The sequence below is a fragment of the Varanus komodoensis genome, unplaced genomic scaffold, assembly GCF_004798865.1.
Source record: "Varanus komodoensis strain SLA01 unplaced genomic scaffold, ASM479886v1 scaffold16, whole genome shotgun sequence".
Taxonomy (NCBI): domain Eukaryota; kingdom Metazoa; phylum Chordata; class Lepidosauria; order Squamata; family Varanidae; genus Varanus; species Varanus komodoensis.
This window is the reverse complement of record NW_025335468.1, coordinates 6,198,615-6,215,640: the sequence shown is the minus strand read 5'-3', so window position 1 is coordinate 6,215,640 and position 17,026 is coordinate 6,198,615. Positions and strand designations below refer to the sequence as shown.

Here is a 17,026-nt window from a genome sequence, read left to right as displayed (position 1 = left end):
ATTGCTCTGCCCCACGCCCTTCCAAAGAAGGCGCTCATACCATGGCCGACCAGTCTGTTTCCCTGCCGAGGAAACAAAAGGCAAAAAGAAAGCACAGCGACTCAGATAAATATCCTGTGCATAAGAAGGCCAAGAAAGATAAGACAGGAAAGCCGGTTAAGAAGCCGAAGAACCCCGAACAGGCAAAACACCGCCACTCGGGCTCGGCCTCTTCCTCGATTACGATCCCTGCTTCGGAACTGGCCCCCTCAGTCCTGACCATCCAGGCGGCTATGAGGGTTACCCCACCGGGCTCACCACGCCGACCGACAGCTGAACCCATTCTGGATTCAAGGCGTGGTTCCATCTCTGATGGGGAAATACGAGATTCTCCACCTAGAGCTCGATCACCAACCCCGATGCCTCCAATCCCGATGGATACTGAGATCGCCATCTTCCCTCCGAGAAGCCGTAGGAGCCGTTCCTCGGATGTGAGGTCTGACGATTGGTACCACTCCAGGTACTCCTCTGCTCCGAGATGGGAAGAGTACCACTCCGTAGCCTATTATCCGACCTCCAGGGGACAATCTTCACCACCAGCACCTCGGGAACGTTTCCATTCAACGCCCAGAGACACCCCGAGGGCCCCATCTAAAGAAAGTGGCAGATCAGAGTCACCAGGAGATTCTTCCTCCAGTGTACCACCCCCCTACTGGATGGAATCCGACGAGTCTGAGGCTGACTCGACCTCGCCAGATGCAGCAGTTGCTTCTCAGGGCCTGGGGTCGCGCGAGGAACCGTATATATCGTTTAACGATCTGATGGCCAGACTAGTGAGATCACTCGATATAGGAGCCCACCAACAGCCGGGACCGAGCACCGATCGTTTTTATGATGTGGTCAGGGGCGAACGATCCACATCTATTGCCTTGCCATTTATTATGACCTTACGGCAGGCAATGACCCAGCCATGGGACCTCCCAGCTCACCCACAACCGACTTCTCGTAAATACGAGTCCATGCATTGGGTGCGGGAAGAGGACATCCCATTCCTTCTCCGTCACCCCAAGCCGAATTCGGTTGTTGTAGAATCCTCGCAGGGTCAGGAGCCCGTGGACACACCTCGCCTCGTGACAAAGAGGGCAGAAAGGTTGATTCCCTTGGCTGCCGGGTATACGCAGTTTCTGGCCTTGGTTTACGAATACCTAATTATGAGGCAACCCTGGCACATTACCAGTATTTCCTTATGTAACGCCTGGATGCCATCATCGATACCCTCCCGAGAAACCAGGGCGAACTTACTAAGACTTTTGTTAAGGAAACTATGCAAGTGGCAGTGCAACAGCCTTCCACTGCGAGGCCCCACATGGACTCTGATTCGAGGTCGCTGGTCAGTGCTATTTCCCTCCGCAGACACGCCCGGTTGCGTTATTGCAATTTTACCGGACGAGATGAAGCGGAGAATTGAGGAGATGCCATTCGACGGTTCCGGTCTCTTCCATGCGAGGACGGATAGCAAATTGAAGAAAATCCATGAATCAAGGATGACGGCCTGTTGTATGGAACTGCAATCTCTACCCCGACGTAAGTGGTCATGGTCACGTCCACAGTACCATCAACAATTTCCGCCTCGGCAACAGCAACCGCATCAACGTCAGCAGCGTCGCAGGCAACAACCAGCCCAGTGCTTCCAACAGGGCCGCCACCACTTTGATACGGACAGGCGACAGCGCTGATGCGACGAGCAAACCTCTCCTCTCATTCCAACTCTCCCCTCTCCCCTCTCATTTGGGGATCAACTGAAGAGTCGGCTCTCCATTTGGGAGTCCATCACATCTGATGGGTGGGTGTTATCTATCATTCAGCACGGATATGGAATCGAATTTGACGTTGTGCCATCACTGAATCCTATCCGCTATACTCCGACTTCCTTGGTACTGTTAGACGAGATTCACCAACTCCTTGCTAAAAGAGCTATTCGTCGCCTGTCGTTATCGGAGGGATTCCACGGGTTCTATTCCAGATACTTTACAGTCCCGAAACGAGATGGGGTCTCAGACCAATATTGGACTTGAGAGCTCTCAATAGAGTCATAACACCAAAGAAGTTTCAGATGACCATACTTCAAAGTATTCTCCTGTTGCTGGGAAGAGGGGATTGGTTCGCCTCATTGGATCTGAAGGATGCCTATTTTCATATTTCAATACATCCAAGTTATAGGCGTTTCCTTCGTTTTACAGTGGACTCTGAAATCTATGAATTCAATGTGCTACTGTTTGGATTAGCCACTGCACCACGGGTTTTTACGAAGTGTATGGCTCCTGTCTGTGCACACCTTCGATTACGTGGAATTCGGATATACCCGTACCTTGATGATTGGTTGCTGGTCTCCGACACAGAAGCAGGACTTTCGTCTGCTGTTGAGTTTACATGTGCTCTATTGCACGATCTCGGACTCTGTATTAATCAACAGAAATCTTCCCTTCTCCCTACGCAGGTGATCAACTTTATCGGAGCCCGACTGGATTTGACGTTGGCAAGAGCCTTCCTTCCTCGGGACAGACGGCATGCGATTGCTCAGTGCATCGCTCGGATTCGACAAGCAAGAACCGTCCCCGCCCGGTCTATTCAGAGCCTGTTGGGACACATGTCTGCTTCCATTGCTGTGGTTCCACATGCCAAACTCAGGCTACGTCCCCTTCAGCTGTTCTTCAACGGAATGTTTCGACCACAGACAGATCCACCTACCAAACGGATTCGACTCCCGGCTTCCATTCTTCAGTCCCTGTTATGGTGGATAGACCCAGCCAATCTAACCGTAGGCGTTCCATTCCGACTCCGGTACCCTACAATAACCCTTGGTACCGATGCGTCTCTACTGGGATGGGGAGCAATCTGTTCTGATCTACGTACCCAAGGGATATGGAGTCATCGGGATTGCAGGAACCATATCAATTTTCTAGAACTTCTTGCCGTTTTCAAAGCCCTGCAATCATTCGAGGATGTGCTTCTACACCAGGTCGTCCAGGTGACCTCAGACAACATGGCGACAGTCTTTTATTTGACCAAACAAGGGGGAACCCGATCCCGGAAACTTGCCCACCTGGCCATGCAGATTCGGGACTGGTGCATACTGAGAGGTATCACTCTTCTAGCAGTTCACCTTGCGGGCACAGAAAATACAGACGCGGATCTCTTGAGCAGACATATGTCGCGGTCACACGAATAGGAGCTAGACCATCGGGTTCGCGACATGCTATTTCACCGATGGGGCCAGCCAGACATCGACTGTTTGCCACACAACAGAACAGGGCATGCACGGCCTATTGTTCCAGAGCAGGGATGGGTCAGGACTCGCTCAGGGATGCTTTCATGATCCCCTGGACAAATATGACTTTATGCTTTCCCTCCAATCCCACTCATCATGAGAGTGTTGGCAAAGATCATTCACGAAGGGGCCACAGGGGTACTGATCACCCCCTGGTGGCCACGCCAGCCATGGTTCTCAACTCTCCTTCACGTCTCCCAAGAAGAATTTCTCCAACTCCCTCTTCTTCCTTATCTCGTTACCCAGAGGGAGGGCACGATCCGCCACCCAGACTTGCTGTCGCTGAAACTGACTGCATGGAGGATACGATGACCAGCTGCGATACATCGGTATCGACACCACCAACCGTCCCGGCCATTCCTGCTCAGCAGAGTCTACACCCAGACCTACAGTATATTCTCGAATCTGCACTACAACCATCTACTCGGAAGTCGTACACGGCAAAATGGCAGAGATTCTCTAACTTTGCCAATTTACACTTGTTTCTGGCCCCCTTGGCTTCTGTTTCACAGACACTTCAGTTTCTCTTTGAATTGCATCAGTCTGGACTCAAACCTTCGTCCATAAAAGTTTATACAGCAGCGATTTCACATTACCGGGGAACTATACATGGTCTCTCCATTTTTGCTCAACCTCTGATTAAAAGATTTTTGAGAAGATTGAGTAATCTGCATCCAGCTATAAGACCTCTAGTGCCCACCTGGAGTCTTTTGGTGGTTTTACAAGCGCTGACTTGATCACCTTTCGAACCCATGGCGACGATCGATCTACGCCTTGCTTCATGGAAGACTGCCTTCCTTGTTGCAGTGACTTCAGCCTGTAGATCCTCTGAACTTTGCGCCCTTCGGGTAGACCCCCCTTTTCTAAATTTTCATATGGAAAAAGTGGTTCTTCGGCTGGATCCGTCTTTCCTTCCGAAAGTCGCTACTTCGTTTCACATGCAACAGGAGATTGTTTTACCGGCATTCTTTCCGACCCCTTCGAATCCAATAGAGCGATCTCTACATATGCTGGACGTTCGTCGTTGCTTAGCCTTTTATAGGTCCAGGACTGAGTCTGTTTGGCATTCCAATAGACGTTTTGTGAAATATTCGGAACATGACCGAGCCTGTCCAGTCACTTCACAACGTCTTTCGAAATGGATAGTAAATACAATTGTCCTGTCTTATTAGTTAGCTAAGTTGGACTTGCCATCTACTCCAAGAGGCCATTCTACAAGAGCTGTTGCTGCTTCTTCGGCCTTTGCATCAGGGGTCCCGATAGAAGATGTGTGCAGGGCAGCCATTTGGGCTACCCCGTGTACCTTCGCCAGACATTATAGACTCGATGTCCATGCCAGGCAGGATTGCTCTTTTGGCAGAGCTGTCCTTTCTTCTGTCCTTCGCTGATGACACCTCCCTCCTCCATTTGGGGCAAGCTTGTTATTCTACCCATATGTGTGATGCACAGAGGCCACGACGAAGAAGAGCAGGTTGCTTACCTGTAACTGATGCAGTTACTGAGTGGCCATCTGTGCAGTCACACAACCCACCCTCCAACCCCGCTTGGTGTCATGGGTGGTCCGACTATTTCTTTCGATACTATGATCTCTTTGCTATGTGTCGTACCACTACTGAATTTGGCTATCTTGTCATACTTACAAACCTTATTATAAGAACAAACGTTGGTCTTTCAAAGACTGGAAAATGGCGGACACTCCGCTCCTTATATAATGCTAGCGGGGAGGGGGAGCGGAGTTCCCGCCAAAAACCATTAGCTGTTAATCTTCCGGCCAAAGGCACTGCGCAGGTACTGAACCCATATGTGTGACTGCACAGATGGCCACTCGAAGAACATCAGTTACAGGTAAGCAAGCTGCTCATCTCCAAATGAAACTGACTGGTGGGAGATTCAGGACTGATAAAAAGAAGTACTTCCTCACACAGTATAAAATTTAATAATAAATTTTATAATAAATTATAAAATTTATTGGCACAGGAAATCCTGATGGCCACCAATCTGATGTTTTCAAAAGGGATTGGACAAATTCATGGAGAAGGCTACTAACCTTGCTGATGATGTGCTACTTCAGTTGCCAGAGGCCATGTGCCTGTGTATGCCCATTGCTTGAGGGATCCTCTGGGCAGCTGGTTTGCCACTGGACTTGATGGACCAGTGGCTTTGCTCCATCATGGTTTTTCTAATGTTCTTAGGTTCTTAAGGAAAAGGCAGAACTTGCAAAGATTGCTTCCATGCCCACTTTCTCTAACAAGTAGTCTCTGTTGGATAATAATGCCTTCTATAAATGGAAGGAGCCATTCTGATCTAAGAAAAGCCCTTCTAAATCCAGCCCAATGTACTTGAGGTTATGTTCAAATGGAGGTTTCTGCCAGCAAACCTTCTGCATGGGGAAATGTGAAAAGTAGCAGTGCATGATGGCATTTCCAATAACAGCATCATTGAGTTCCTCTTCAGTTGCATTAATTTATTTTCTTTTATACAGAATATCTGGAATCGTTATTACTCAGTAGCTGTAAAATAATAATACAAGAACATAAGAAGAGACTTCTGGATTGAATCAAAGACACATCTAGTGCAGCCTCTCATAGCTTATAATTTATTTATTTATTTAATTGATTTATATCCTGCCTTTTTCCTACAAAGGCTCAAGGCAGCTTACATCTCCTCCTCCATCTTATCCCCACAACAACAACCCTGTGAGGTAGGTTGGGCTGAGAGTCTGTGACTGGCCCAAAGTCACCCAGTTGGCTCCATGGCTGAGCAGGGACTAGAACCCAGATCGCCTGAGCCCCAGTCCCATGCTCTTAACCACTACACCACACTGGCTTATTGTCTTCAGATACTTTGAATTAAAACTTCCAGCATTCCTGGTCATTGTCTATACTGGGTTGTTCTGGGAGAGTTGAAATACAAAATAACTGGATGGCATTAAGTTCGGGAAGGCTGGGCTACTGAGAGTACTCATACATTGTGTTTCTAACAAAGGCTAACCAAATATTTCTGGGAAGTGCAGAAAGAGGGCATAAGGCAAGGTCTCTTCTTGCTGATACCAGAGTGCAGGACACAGAATAATGAAGTCAAGCTGCAGCAACCCAGATTCAGGCTAGACATCAGGAAAATTTTCCTCACTGTCAGAGCAATACGACCATGGAACAAGCTGCCTAGAGAGGTGGTGGGCTCTCCTGCACTAGAGTCATTCAGGATGGAACTGGACAGCCATCTGAGTGGGATGGTGTAAATTGGTGTCCTACAACAGCAGGGGGTTGGACCCAATGGCCTTCATGGCTTCTTACAGCTCTACTGTTCTATGATTAGAGTTCTCCCCATGGTTCACCCACCCATCCCAATCTTTTTTAAAAAAAGAAGTACAGTATTTCTTAACATGGAGATTTTCTTTAGCCTCCATGCCTAATTGTTTTTTGAGGAGTGTTCTTTGTTTAACATGTTTTAAACCTTTTCTTATATTACTTTTTAATTCCTGCCTAAATTAATACCTGTCATTGTAATTTGTGTCAATGAATCCTGTATGCTAAATTCTAAAATAATTGTTTGTTGGCAGACTTACCATTCTGGTAAAACAGTGCAAGATCGTGGCCTGGTAGTTACCGATTCAAAGGCAAAGGAGATCATCTTGGAACACAAAAGCTACTGTGCTAAAAAAGCCCAAGAGCGATACTTCTTAGGAGATGTTCTGGGCTACATTACTCCTGTAAGTACTGAGTGACTGAACTGTGGAGATGCAACCTGTTAAAAGAATGCTGGGTGCCCTTGTAGAGATATGGGCTGTTTTGAAAATGTAAAATTTGAGAATGTAACTCCTAAACTAGAATTGGGAATATTAGTTTAGGGCACAACTCTATGCATTGTTTAGACAGAAAAGAACCCTACAACTTTCAGCATGCCTTTGGGTTGGAACAAAAGCTGTAGGTCTTCTTTCCCCCCAAGCATGGAGAAGTTGGTGCCTTATGTCTTTCCTACAGATAATTCAAGTGTGTAAACAACCGTCTGAGATGGCCCTTGTCCTAATCCACATTCTTTGTCCCTCTGCTAGTGGAACAACCATGGCTATGACATTGCTAAAATATTTGGAAGCAAGTTTACAACTATCTCACCAGTTTGGCTGCAGGTGAAGAGACGGGGCAAGGAGAAGTTTCAGTTCACAGGACTTCATGATGCTGACCAAAGTATGCATTTTGTGTTGGTTCTCCATTGCTTGATTACCTAAGTGCTTTTGTACTGCTTCTAGCACTTTGGCAATTTGACTTTGCAACATTTGCATGCTTTGTGTAGAAATGCTGAGATGTACAGTCAAATGCTTTTGCTTATGGAGAGCTATTAGTGACAGAATCCAGAGTGGCAGCAAATTTGGCAGTGACTGCATGTGTTTGGCAGTGACTGCATGTGTTTGGCAGTGACTGCATGATCCAGCCTGCTTCCTTGAACTAACAGTTATAAGTCCCTTGCCAAATTCATGCATAAGCAAGATAAGGTTTTCTGGTATCCTAACAATTAAAACACATGTGTTGTGGTTTGAATTTTTGTGGATCACACCCATCTTCATCAGATGGAATGTAGACAGTGAAGGTGAAAGAGCTGTTTGTGTACAAGAATATACATTACCATGAAAATTCATGGTGACCTTAACATAGTGTGAAATCTCACCATCCATGAATTCGGATATGGTTTGAACCAGACTACAAGTAGGACCAGCTGCAAAATGTTACTGTGCTACCTTATTTCCAGTCAGGATAATTTCCTGTACAGGGTGCTAGCCAGTTATGCCCTGCTTCAGGATATTAGGAGCTGTAAAGGGCTCAAACAGTTTTCATTTTAAATTTTCCAACTAACACTCAAAGATCTGTGATTCCTGAAGGCTAGTGGTTGTTTTCAGTTCTTACTGGGCTGTTCTGAGCATTCATGCACTTATTATTTTGTTGGTTTATCCATGTTGATGCCTTACTCTTGTTTCTCAGTCTTTGCTCTTTGGCTCCAGCTTTGTCGGACCCAAACCACCTGAGTTTCTGTTAGTGGGACTTGTTTGCTTAGGCATATGGGGGTGAAAAGTGACATCAAACATATCTCTGAATTCTCTAACATTTACAAAATTGGGCCAAGGTTATCAAGGTCTGTAGACAAAATAGCACAATCACGTAAAGTCTCTTTTGCAAGATATAGGAGTGCCTCCTGAGAACATGCATGAGTTGAAAATGATGAGCTTCCCTTGCTATGGGCCGCACAGACACAGCCATCTGTTTCAGGCTGCTGTTCAGGTCACAGGACCTTGCATGTGGAATAATTACTGCTTGCAGTTAACTGCAACAAATCTGTCAGTGGATGTACATGGGCCAAGTCATATCCAAGGCTTGCAGGCTGGTGCCTCACAGTAAGGACTGTTCATATGCTTGCTGCCTTGAATTATTCCAAAGCATCGTTATGATAAGTGTGTGCCGTCTCGACTCAGCCCAAAGCCAAAAAGAAAAAAGTACTAAGTGGAGTGCATGTGAATTGCTTGGTGCTGGACTTAGCAATTCATACATCTCTGCTAGTATACAGCAATAGGTTTCGGAATAATAGCCCCAGAGATAGGCAACCTGGCGCTCTCTCCAGATGTTCTGGACCTTTAGCCCCAGCCAGCCTGGCCAATCATCAGGGATCATGGGAATTGTAGGCCAAGACCTCTGGGGGATGCCCCGTTGCCCCATCTAGGCATTACTATTTTGGTGGGCAAAAAGTGGAAGAACCTTAAAAGGCATAGCTGCGTTTGAAGATGTGGCTGTTTGGGATTTGACTCATTCCTGCTTTAATCTTCTTACTTTATCTACTAACAGGTTGGATGAAGGAAGTCAAGAAGAATGCTAAAAACATCAAAATAGGTGATTTTAGAATGAAAGTTTCATATTTGAGATGGAAGCAGCTTGTCATATCCTAGATCTCACTCCATGCTACCTGCTCATCTTTATTGCCTCACATTCAGCTTGTGGGCTTCCTGTAGGTGTATGGATACCTATGCTATGGGAAACATCATGTAGAACTAAAGTGGCATTTGCTCTGACTACTCCGACGTTCTCGTTACTTAACATGGAAACGAGGATGTTGAGGTTTTATCCATTTCTGATCACATGTAAGTTTTATTTGTGTAAATTGCCAGTTCATAAATACTTCCATTTGTTATTCTGGGCTCTGATGCTCAGCCACTGGCAAAATTATTCATTTTTTTGTAATGGCTAGCAGTGGGTTCCAAAAACACAAGTATTGCTACAGGGAATTTACCCCATTAAGAACACTGGGGTTTACTCCCAGGTAAGTGTTTCTAGGATGGCAGGTTAGATCTGTTGCACTGCTGTATTTGTGGTTGCAGAATAGTGGAGCCTCACAACAAAATGTTGCAATATATTCCCAGCATGTCACAGTAACAGTTTATTCAGAGTGGTCTAGTGGACCTGGGAGGGAAAATGCCACCTGTGTCTCTTTCTTACCTCCTTGAATCCATTGCTTCTTCACGGATAGGCCCCAGGCTGCCATGGCTGAACATTACAGAGAATGATGACCCAGCTGGTGCCCCCTGTTGGGCAGATCTTTAAAGTGAAGTTATCAGACTTTCATGACTCTCTGGCACAATCGGAAAATCATATTCTCTTCTGATGAGTTACATATAACACATTTTGCATGATCCTCTAAGGCTTGGTTCAGATGTTTACCACTGAGAGCCAGTGTGGTGTAGTGGTTAAGAGTGAGGGACTGGGACTCAGACGATCTGGGTTCTAGTCCCCGCTCAGCCATGGAGGCAACTGGGTGACTTTGGGCCAGTCACAGACTCTCAGCCCAACCTACCTCCCAGGGTTGTTGTGGGGATAAGATGGAGGAGGAGAATGATATAAGCTGCCTTGAGCCCGTTGCGGGAAAAAGGCAGGATATACATCGAAAAATAAAAAATAAATGTTTATCCTGAACAAGGATCCAGTTCCTGTAATGGACAAATGGGAGAGCAAAGTATCCTTCCTTAGCTCTTGTGATGTGGGGGCTCTGCATATACATAGGACTGGAGATACTTTCTAAACTTGCATAAGATTATAAGGGCTGCTTGTTTCAGCATGCCCAAGTCAGCCATGTTGACTGAAGCATGTTGGAAGCTGCAGACCTTTTTTGGTCTATACATGCATGGAAATGTTCTTTAAATTGCTTAGTTATTGTCCCCCTCACCACACCTGGTAAGAATTATGCCATTCTTCACCTCTGTGCATATGGGCTGCCATATGGAGGTCAACGTCAAATGCTAAGTGTGGTGGAAGGAGGTGTGTGTTTGCCATAATTTTGCTATATGGATGAAGAAAAGGCCTACGTTTAGACTGGAACATAAATATGAAAATAGTAGTAGGAGGTGGAAGAAGGAATGGAGTATAATCGTCAAAGCAAGGTTTCATGATGCTGTAGTAAAACAAGCAATTCTTTTAACACCATAGAAGATTCAATGGCTATTTCTTGTCCTATTGCTCTCTTTCCCTAGTAACAGTTTATTAAATTGTATTCATTTTCCAGTACAGTATAAATGTAAACCTCTCCTCTCCTCTCCTCTCCTCTGCTTTAGGTGTCCCCCTTCATATCATCTTGTATTTAAATAGAGTGCATAGAAATAAGTAAGCTGTTTACGCAAAACTTGGATAAATAGAAATGTTCTTCTCTTGTTAAAATATCCTTAGCACCGCGGATTTTGTTTGAAGGATGGACTTTCCAAGACTTCGAGAGTGTGTTTGACAGTGAAGATGAGATAGAAGAGCTTTCAAATAACATGGTTCAAGTAGCCAAAGTGAGTTCATATCTATACAAAGTAAAAGAACAGTATAATACCAAATGTCTGTGTGATGCATGAACGGCACACAGTGTTACTATTGTTAAGGATGCAACCTAATCACTGTTAGTCATCATCTAGATAACCATAGGGAAATTTGGAGGTCCAGCTCCAACCTCGGGAAAGTGCTCCGGCTTTGGAGCACCCTCCCTCTGCACTCTCAGCCAGTGCTCTTGGAGGCACGCCAGCGGGCACAGAGAAGGGATGCTCAACTGGGGTACAGGGAATCCCAGGGGTGCCCCTCACCCCCTCCTCCTGGTGAGCAGAGTTGGCTGCAAGCATACCCCCGAAGAAGGACTTTCAAGGGCTGCACTACCACTTTTCTATGAGAGACATGCACTTATTATCCATAAAAGAGAATACCCTCAGTTTTGTAGATGATGAGGGCGTTTCTCTTACAGATTTTGGAGAAGGGCCTGCTCTGAGGATCTTGAGGCTTAAATGTGTAAAATGGGAGGAGGTGCTCTTATATATATTTGAACCCAAAGCCATTTAGCATTGATTTTTTTTAGTATTTAAGTAAAAAATGGAGCTAGGTTAAATTCTGCCATACTAATACATATAGAACTTAGGTGTGACTTCTAGTTAGTGCCACAATGCATGTTGCTATGATGGTGTGTTGGTTGTGTATACATTCACTGATGTCCTTTCACTGATAAACAGTCATTTTACAAGGGTTCAGGATGGTATACAGATAAAATGGACAAATAATAACAGAGCTTAAAACAAAAGCAGTCAACACACATTTCTAATTAATCAGCATCAGAGAAAGTCACACCACAGCTGATAAAAGCACTGAAAGCCAAAGACCAGATGATAAAAAGTATTTTATGAGGCTTCTTAATTTTTTACTTAATTAAAAGTAGAGCAATATTTTCCATGATGTTTACTGGGGCATTCATTCTGATCAGTCTCCAATCTTTTCATTATTTCAGAGTGAAAACTTTGATGGTTTTGTGGTTGAAGTCTGGAGTCAGCTAGGAAGTCAAAAGACAACGTAAGTCCTGGATTTTAAGGACAGTTTTCTTTCTTTTTCCTTTCAGCTTTTATTGAACCAGTTCAGATTGACAGTCACCATGGTTATGTTGGAGAAAATTCATGGAAATCAGTGGGGTCCATTTCAGAGTAAACATGCTTGAGAGCAATGGTGTAAGTCAACTATAGTAAAGAATCTTGTCTCCAGCATTAGATATCACTGAGGGGCCAATTCTACCATAGTGCCCTCAGCATGTGCCGCAGCTTAGGCTCCCTAGTCCCAAGGGAGGAATCTGCAACTGATTGTTGGAACCAGGATAAAGGTGACATGAAAAGAAGCTGAATCTGATGTCCTTCTGGGTGCCCTGGATCTTCCTAAGTTAGAAGAGCAACACTCTAGTAAGAAGTGCTTCAGAGGTGACATCCTGAAATGTCAGGCGTTCCTCTACATTTTAGCGTGAACTGATCATGCAGTGCTCAGAGATATAAGCTCTGCTGCCCCTGATTTTGTGATATCTGTGAAATCCAGTACCTTATTGTCAAGCAGTTGGTATGAAAAAAATAAGAAATGAATCCAGCCCCTGCCACCTTTCCCATTATTGTCTTGTCCTGATCCTTCTTGTCTCTTTGCCTGTTAAATCTTGCCTTGGTAATTCTTGGCTTTTGACAACAGAGATAACAACAAAGACAACATAAGTGTTTTGGTCGAGGCCTTTACCAAGATTAGAATTGATCCTCTGATCGCTGTTGGCCAACAATTTCAGGCCACAAAAGACCTGTCACCATGTTTGAAGGAGTAATGTTGGTGGTTTCTGCATGATTTTTGCAGCTGCTTGGGGGGAAAAAAAGCAACAAAACAATCCTTAAGTATGATAGGTATAAGTACTTGACCTTAATGTGGTTCTCATGTCTGACAGTAGGATTTTAACAAGACTGTAACATTTTCAAGAGCTGTTCTCAGGGTGGGTGAGCAGTAGGTAAAGCACATCAGCAAATGTGGAACGCACAAGTTCTTTGCATGAACGGTGGTGCATTATGTATGTTGCGGGTAGGAAAAATGTATGTTGCGGGTAGGGGAGTAGGGGAGAATCTATGAATGTTTCTGCTATGATTGATTCACATTGTACGTGCCTTGAGCATATACTCCTATAAATGGGATCACAGAATTTGGATGGTCTTGGTAACCAAACCAAACCTTGTGGTTCTTACTCCTCCCCTCTGCATGCTTAGCTCACTGTGTTCAGTTCAGCTTATTCCCAGGAAGTGTGCAGGGATGCAGATGGAGAGTCTCCTGAGCCACCATTATTTTTGCCACTCCACATGTGGTCCAGCAGTGTTGGTGGCTCCAATGGGAGTAGGGCAGTGTATCTACTCCAGGCTTTATTCTGAGCTTTAAAGCAGCCTCCATGGTGCTGTACCTGTTTTAGGGATAGTTGAAAAGCTTTCTAATATTTATAGACATGCACGCTCTTCTTCACAATCTACCCCATCTCTTGGAACTTAATGCAAAATCACCGTAAATGGGTCCCCCATGGCCTTTTGACAGCTAAAAAAACTGGTAATGTGGAAGCCCTATCCCTAGTCAATGTATTTTTGTAGGTTTTACAAATTACTGTGACCTGGATTAAGGAGTTCCCAGTGGATGGTTCCTAGTTCCTGAAGCACTATATACATATGTGCTCCACGTATCTGCCTTGCCTGAATCTATTTTATTCTTATTGAAATTGAATGGTGCTGAAACATATACTTAAATATTTATTGTTTGTTCAGCATCTGAAAAAAATTAAGCATTGTGCTGAAGGTCTGCGCAATACACTGACTTAAAACCATTCCTTGTCAAGACAAGCAGCTTGATCGCTTGGGCCTGGGTAAAAATAGCCTGAAATCACACATGCATTTTATAACACTTTAGTTATTACTTCAGAATCTTCTCCAGCTATTGCCATCTTTAACTTGTTATAATTTTTGGGCTTTAAGTATCAGTACATTCCCTCCAGATAACGATCTCCTGCTCTTCCTCCATGGATGCTGGCTGCTCTAGCCCTGTGAATCTCATCGCTACGTACCTTTCTTGCATACCCTGTTTCTATGTTCCTCACTGATTACCTCCTCTTTGCTGCTGTCCTGTAAATCTCAAAAGGTCAGGGAAACCTGCATCTATTTCTCCACTGCCTAGTCAGGTTTTCTTTAAAAATAGTTCTGTTGAAATCCTATCTGCTTCGGTGCTTTGTTCCTCGCAAGCCCTTTCAGAGCAGCTTTCATTTCTCTTTCTAATATTGTAGGCTCTTCCACATAGGATTCCTCTCTGAAGGAGTCCGGCAATTTTTATCTCTTCTGTATAGTCCTTCTTTATATTATTTCCACCTTCTCTTTATTTTCTCCTGGTCAGTTATTATGTTTTCTTTTGTAGATCTTTCAGTATTTCTGCTCTAGGTTTGACTTTCCCTTTGATTTCCTGGAACTACTGGAAGAGATCTCCTGTTTTTCCTCTTTTGTTGCTCTCTTCCGTTGTTTTGCAGTGGTCATTACAATGGTCCTTTTTGTCTTTACACAATAGTCACCGAACATGTTTACTATCCAGTGCTAAATTCTATTATATGCTATTTATCAGACATGATTTCCCCTTGGTTGTCCAACTTAATTCTGGGCAACCCTTTGTGACTTCTACAAGCTTATTAGACTGGAGCTTCCTAAGCCAAAGCAAGGCTTGCTTGCCTCATCCTTCTTTACAGTGCGCAGCCAGAGGGCAATTTGGCCATGTTTCAGGACATGGTTTCAGTTCATGGCATGCAACAGGGAGGCATCGGAGAAAATATTTTAAGTGATTTGCTTGAAACGTATCTTCGTTACTTGAAACTGAGCTCATTTTCAATATTTTAGTACTATTTTTAAAAGTCATTGGACAGGTTTCAAAGGAATGTGCATCTGCTTCTATGCATCCAAAAGGGTTTTGATTTGAATTTTCTCAGTTGCCTGAGCTGCAGAGGAAATGGCTTGTGGACCTCATGGCTTTTCAGATGCTTTGTAATACAGTGTGGCTGTATCTTTTGCTCAGAAAAAAACCCCTCATAACTTTCTTGGACACATAGAGTTTCTTGATCTTGCATAAAATAGCTGTCTGGATTCTGGCCACTGTGTCTGTAAAATCCCTCTTGATGAGTGTTGGCACACTTCCTTAATGAGAATGTTTGTTTCTAACCTTGGGCATGCCAGTTCATGTGATAATTACAATCAGAAGAAAATTGCTTGTTTCCAACACAAACAAAAGCTGCATGAAGTATATTCCTGTACTTGAAATCTGTCGTGCTATTCATATTATATCCACACAGTGGCAATATTGTGATAGTTCCAGTGATCCACCAACCTTTCTAGGATGTCACATTTTTTCTTTAGTATTGACATATTGGAGGAAATGGACCTGAAACCATCACTAGCTACCCATTTTTGTGGTTTTCTTGCAGTTATTTTATTGTTGTGGTTTGTATGTCTAATTTAATGCTGTTCTTTTACTGTGTATGCTGTTGTAATATTTTGTAAGTCACCTAGAAAGTCTTCCTGACTAATGGGTGGAGTAGAAATTTAACAAACAGCTCTATTCTTCCATTTTATTTACCATTATTCATTTGTTGAAGGTATTAATCAGGCTGAAAGAATTTAACAGGGAGAAAGAACTCCTCATGAATTGGGTTCTGGTGATTTGCTTCTTTTATTTCAAGATAAGTGAACCTGTGTTCAACACTAGCATCTCTGCTATTTCAAAAAAGGTGAAAAGAGTGGGGTTCAGATTTCAGTGAAGCACTAATAACATGGATGATCAGAAGTAAGGATGTGTAATTAAAGTACTTAGAGATTATTTTCTATAGTAATTAAGGCTTGATGAGTCAGAACAATATTGCATCAGCAGCTTATAAAACTGTTTAGAGTGACAAAATTCAGAGGAGAACAAAGCTTCTGTACTACAATAATAGTGTAGAAGGGAAAGAGAGTTGCAAGCACAGTAATGAGCCAACATTTGGGATTCTTGTGCACATTGCTATTGTAATCCTTTGACATTTTTAACTAATACAAGAAAGTTTCATCTTTCCTAATAAAGAAAGCTTCAAGTACTAGATCTTGAAAGATCCAAACCAGACTTCCAAATATGATGTCATGCAGATGCTTTGATCTTCAGTCAACTCCAGCAGGCCTGGCTGATGATCAGTAATGCTAAAAATTGTAGTCCAAAACATCTGAAGATTAGGAAGGTTAATTTAGGCTAGCATAGTGGTTTGGTATAATGGAGGAAGTGTGCCCAAGAACTTGCTGCTGTTAATGGTTTCTCAGAATTTTCCGTCTTGTCCATGACAAGATATTGACCTGGTTCACACTAACACAAATTTGTTGGTTATTCATTTGTGCGTGCATGTGTGTTTTTAACTTAACCCATAAATTAGTAGGTGTGAATGGGCACCTCCTGCATTCATTTTGCAATTCATGATTACCTCATTCATAGGTTGTTAGCATGATATCCAAATGTGGACACTCTGGGCTGCTCCTGAGTTAAACAATGCAGAGATAACCCAACAACAAATAGTAAGTTAATTCTGGGATATTCAGTCCCTAAAGAAGCTAGAGCAGGCATGTCCAAAGTCCGGCCCGGGGACCAATTGCGGCCTGTTTTCAAATTTCGAGTGGCCCGCAGCCTCTTCTCCCCGCCGACTCGGCCTGTCACTCATCCCCGCCGACCGGCGTTTTTCCCTTCACCGCACAGCGGTTCCCGCAGCTGTCCCCTGCTGCCTCCTGCTCCTTCAAGGCTGGTGGTTATATTTCACCAGAAGATGGCAGTAGACCTGAGTCAGCACTCTCGCCACGTGACCCTTGTGACACAAGGCTTGTGTGCCCATTTTAGAAATGGGCAC

General features: G+C 44.1%; 1 protein-coding gene across 5 annotated transcripts in view; it reads left to right on the top strand.

Annotated features, from left to right (window-relative positions):
* Positions 1–17,026, top strand: part of CHID1 (chitinase domain containing 1) — a 173,567-nt gene that overhangs the window by 9,383 nt on the left and 147,158 nt on the right. For all 5 annotated transcript variants that reach the window (XM_044425526.1, XM_044425525.1, XM_044425524.1 and 2 more), the window contains exons 3-7: positions 6,867–7,016; positions 7,359–7,491; positions 9,136–9,180; positions 11,005–11,111; positions 12,089–12,150. In XM_044425526.1, the coding sequence (XP_044281461.1) occupies positions 6,867–7,016; positions 7,359–7,491; positions 9,136–9,180; positions 11,005–11,111; positions 12,089–12,150 (497 nt within the window). The remainder of the gene's footprint in view (positions 1–6,866; positions 7,017–7,358; positions 7,492–9,135; positions 9,181–11,004; positions 11,112–12,088; positions 12,151–17,026) is intronic.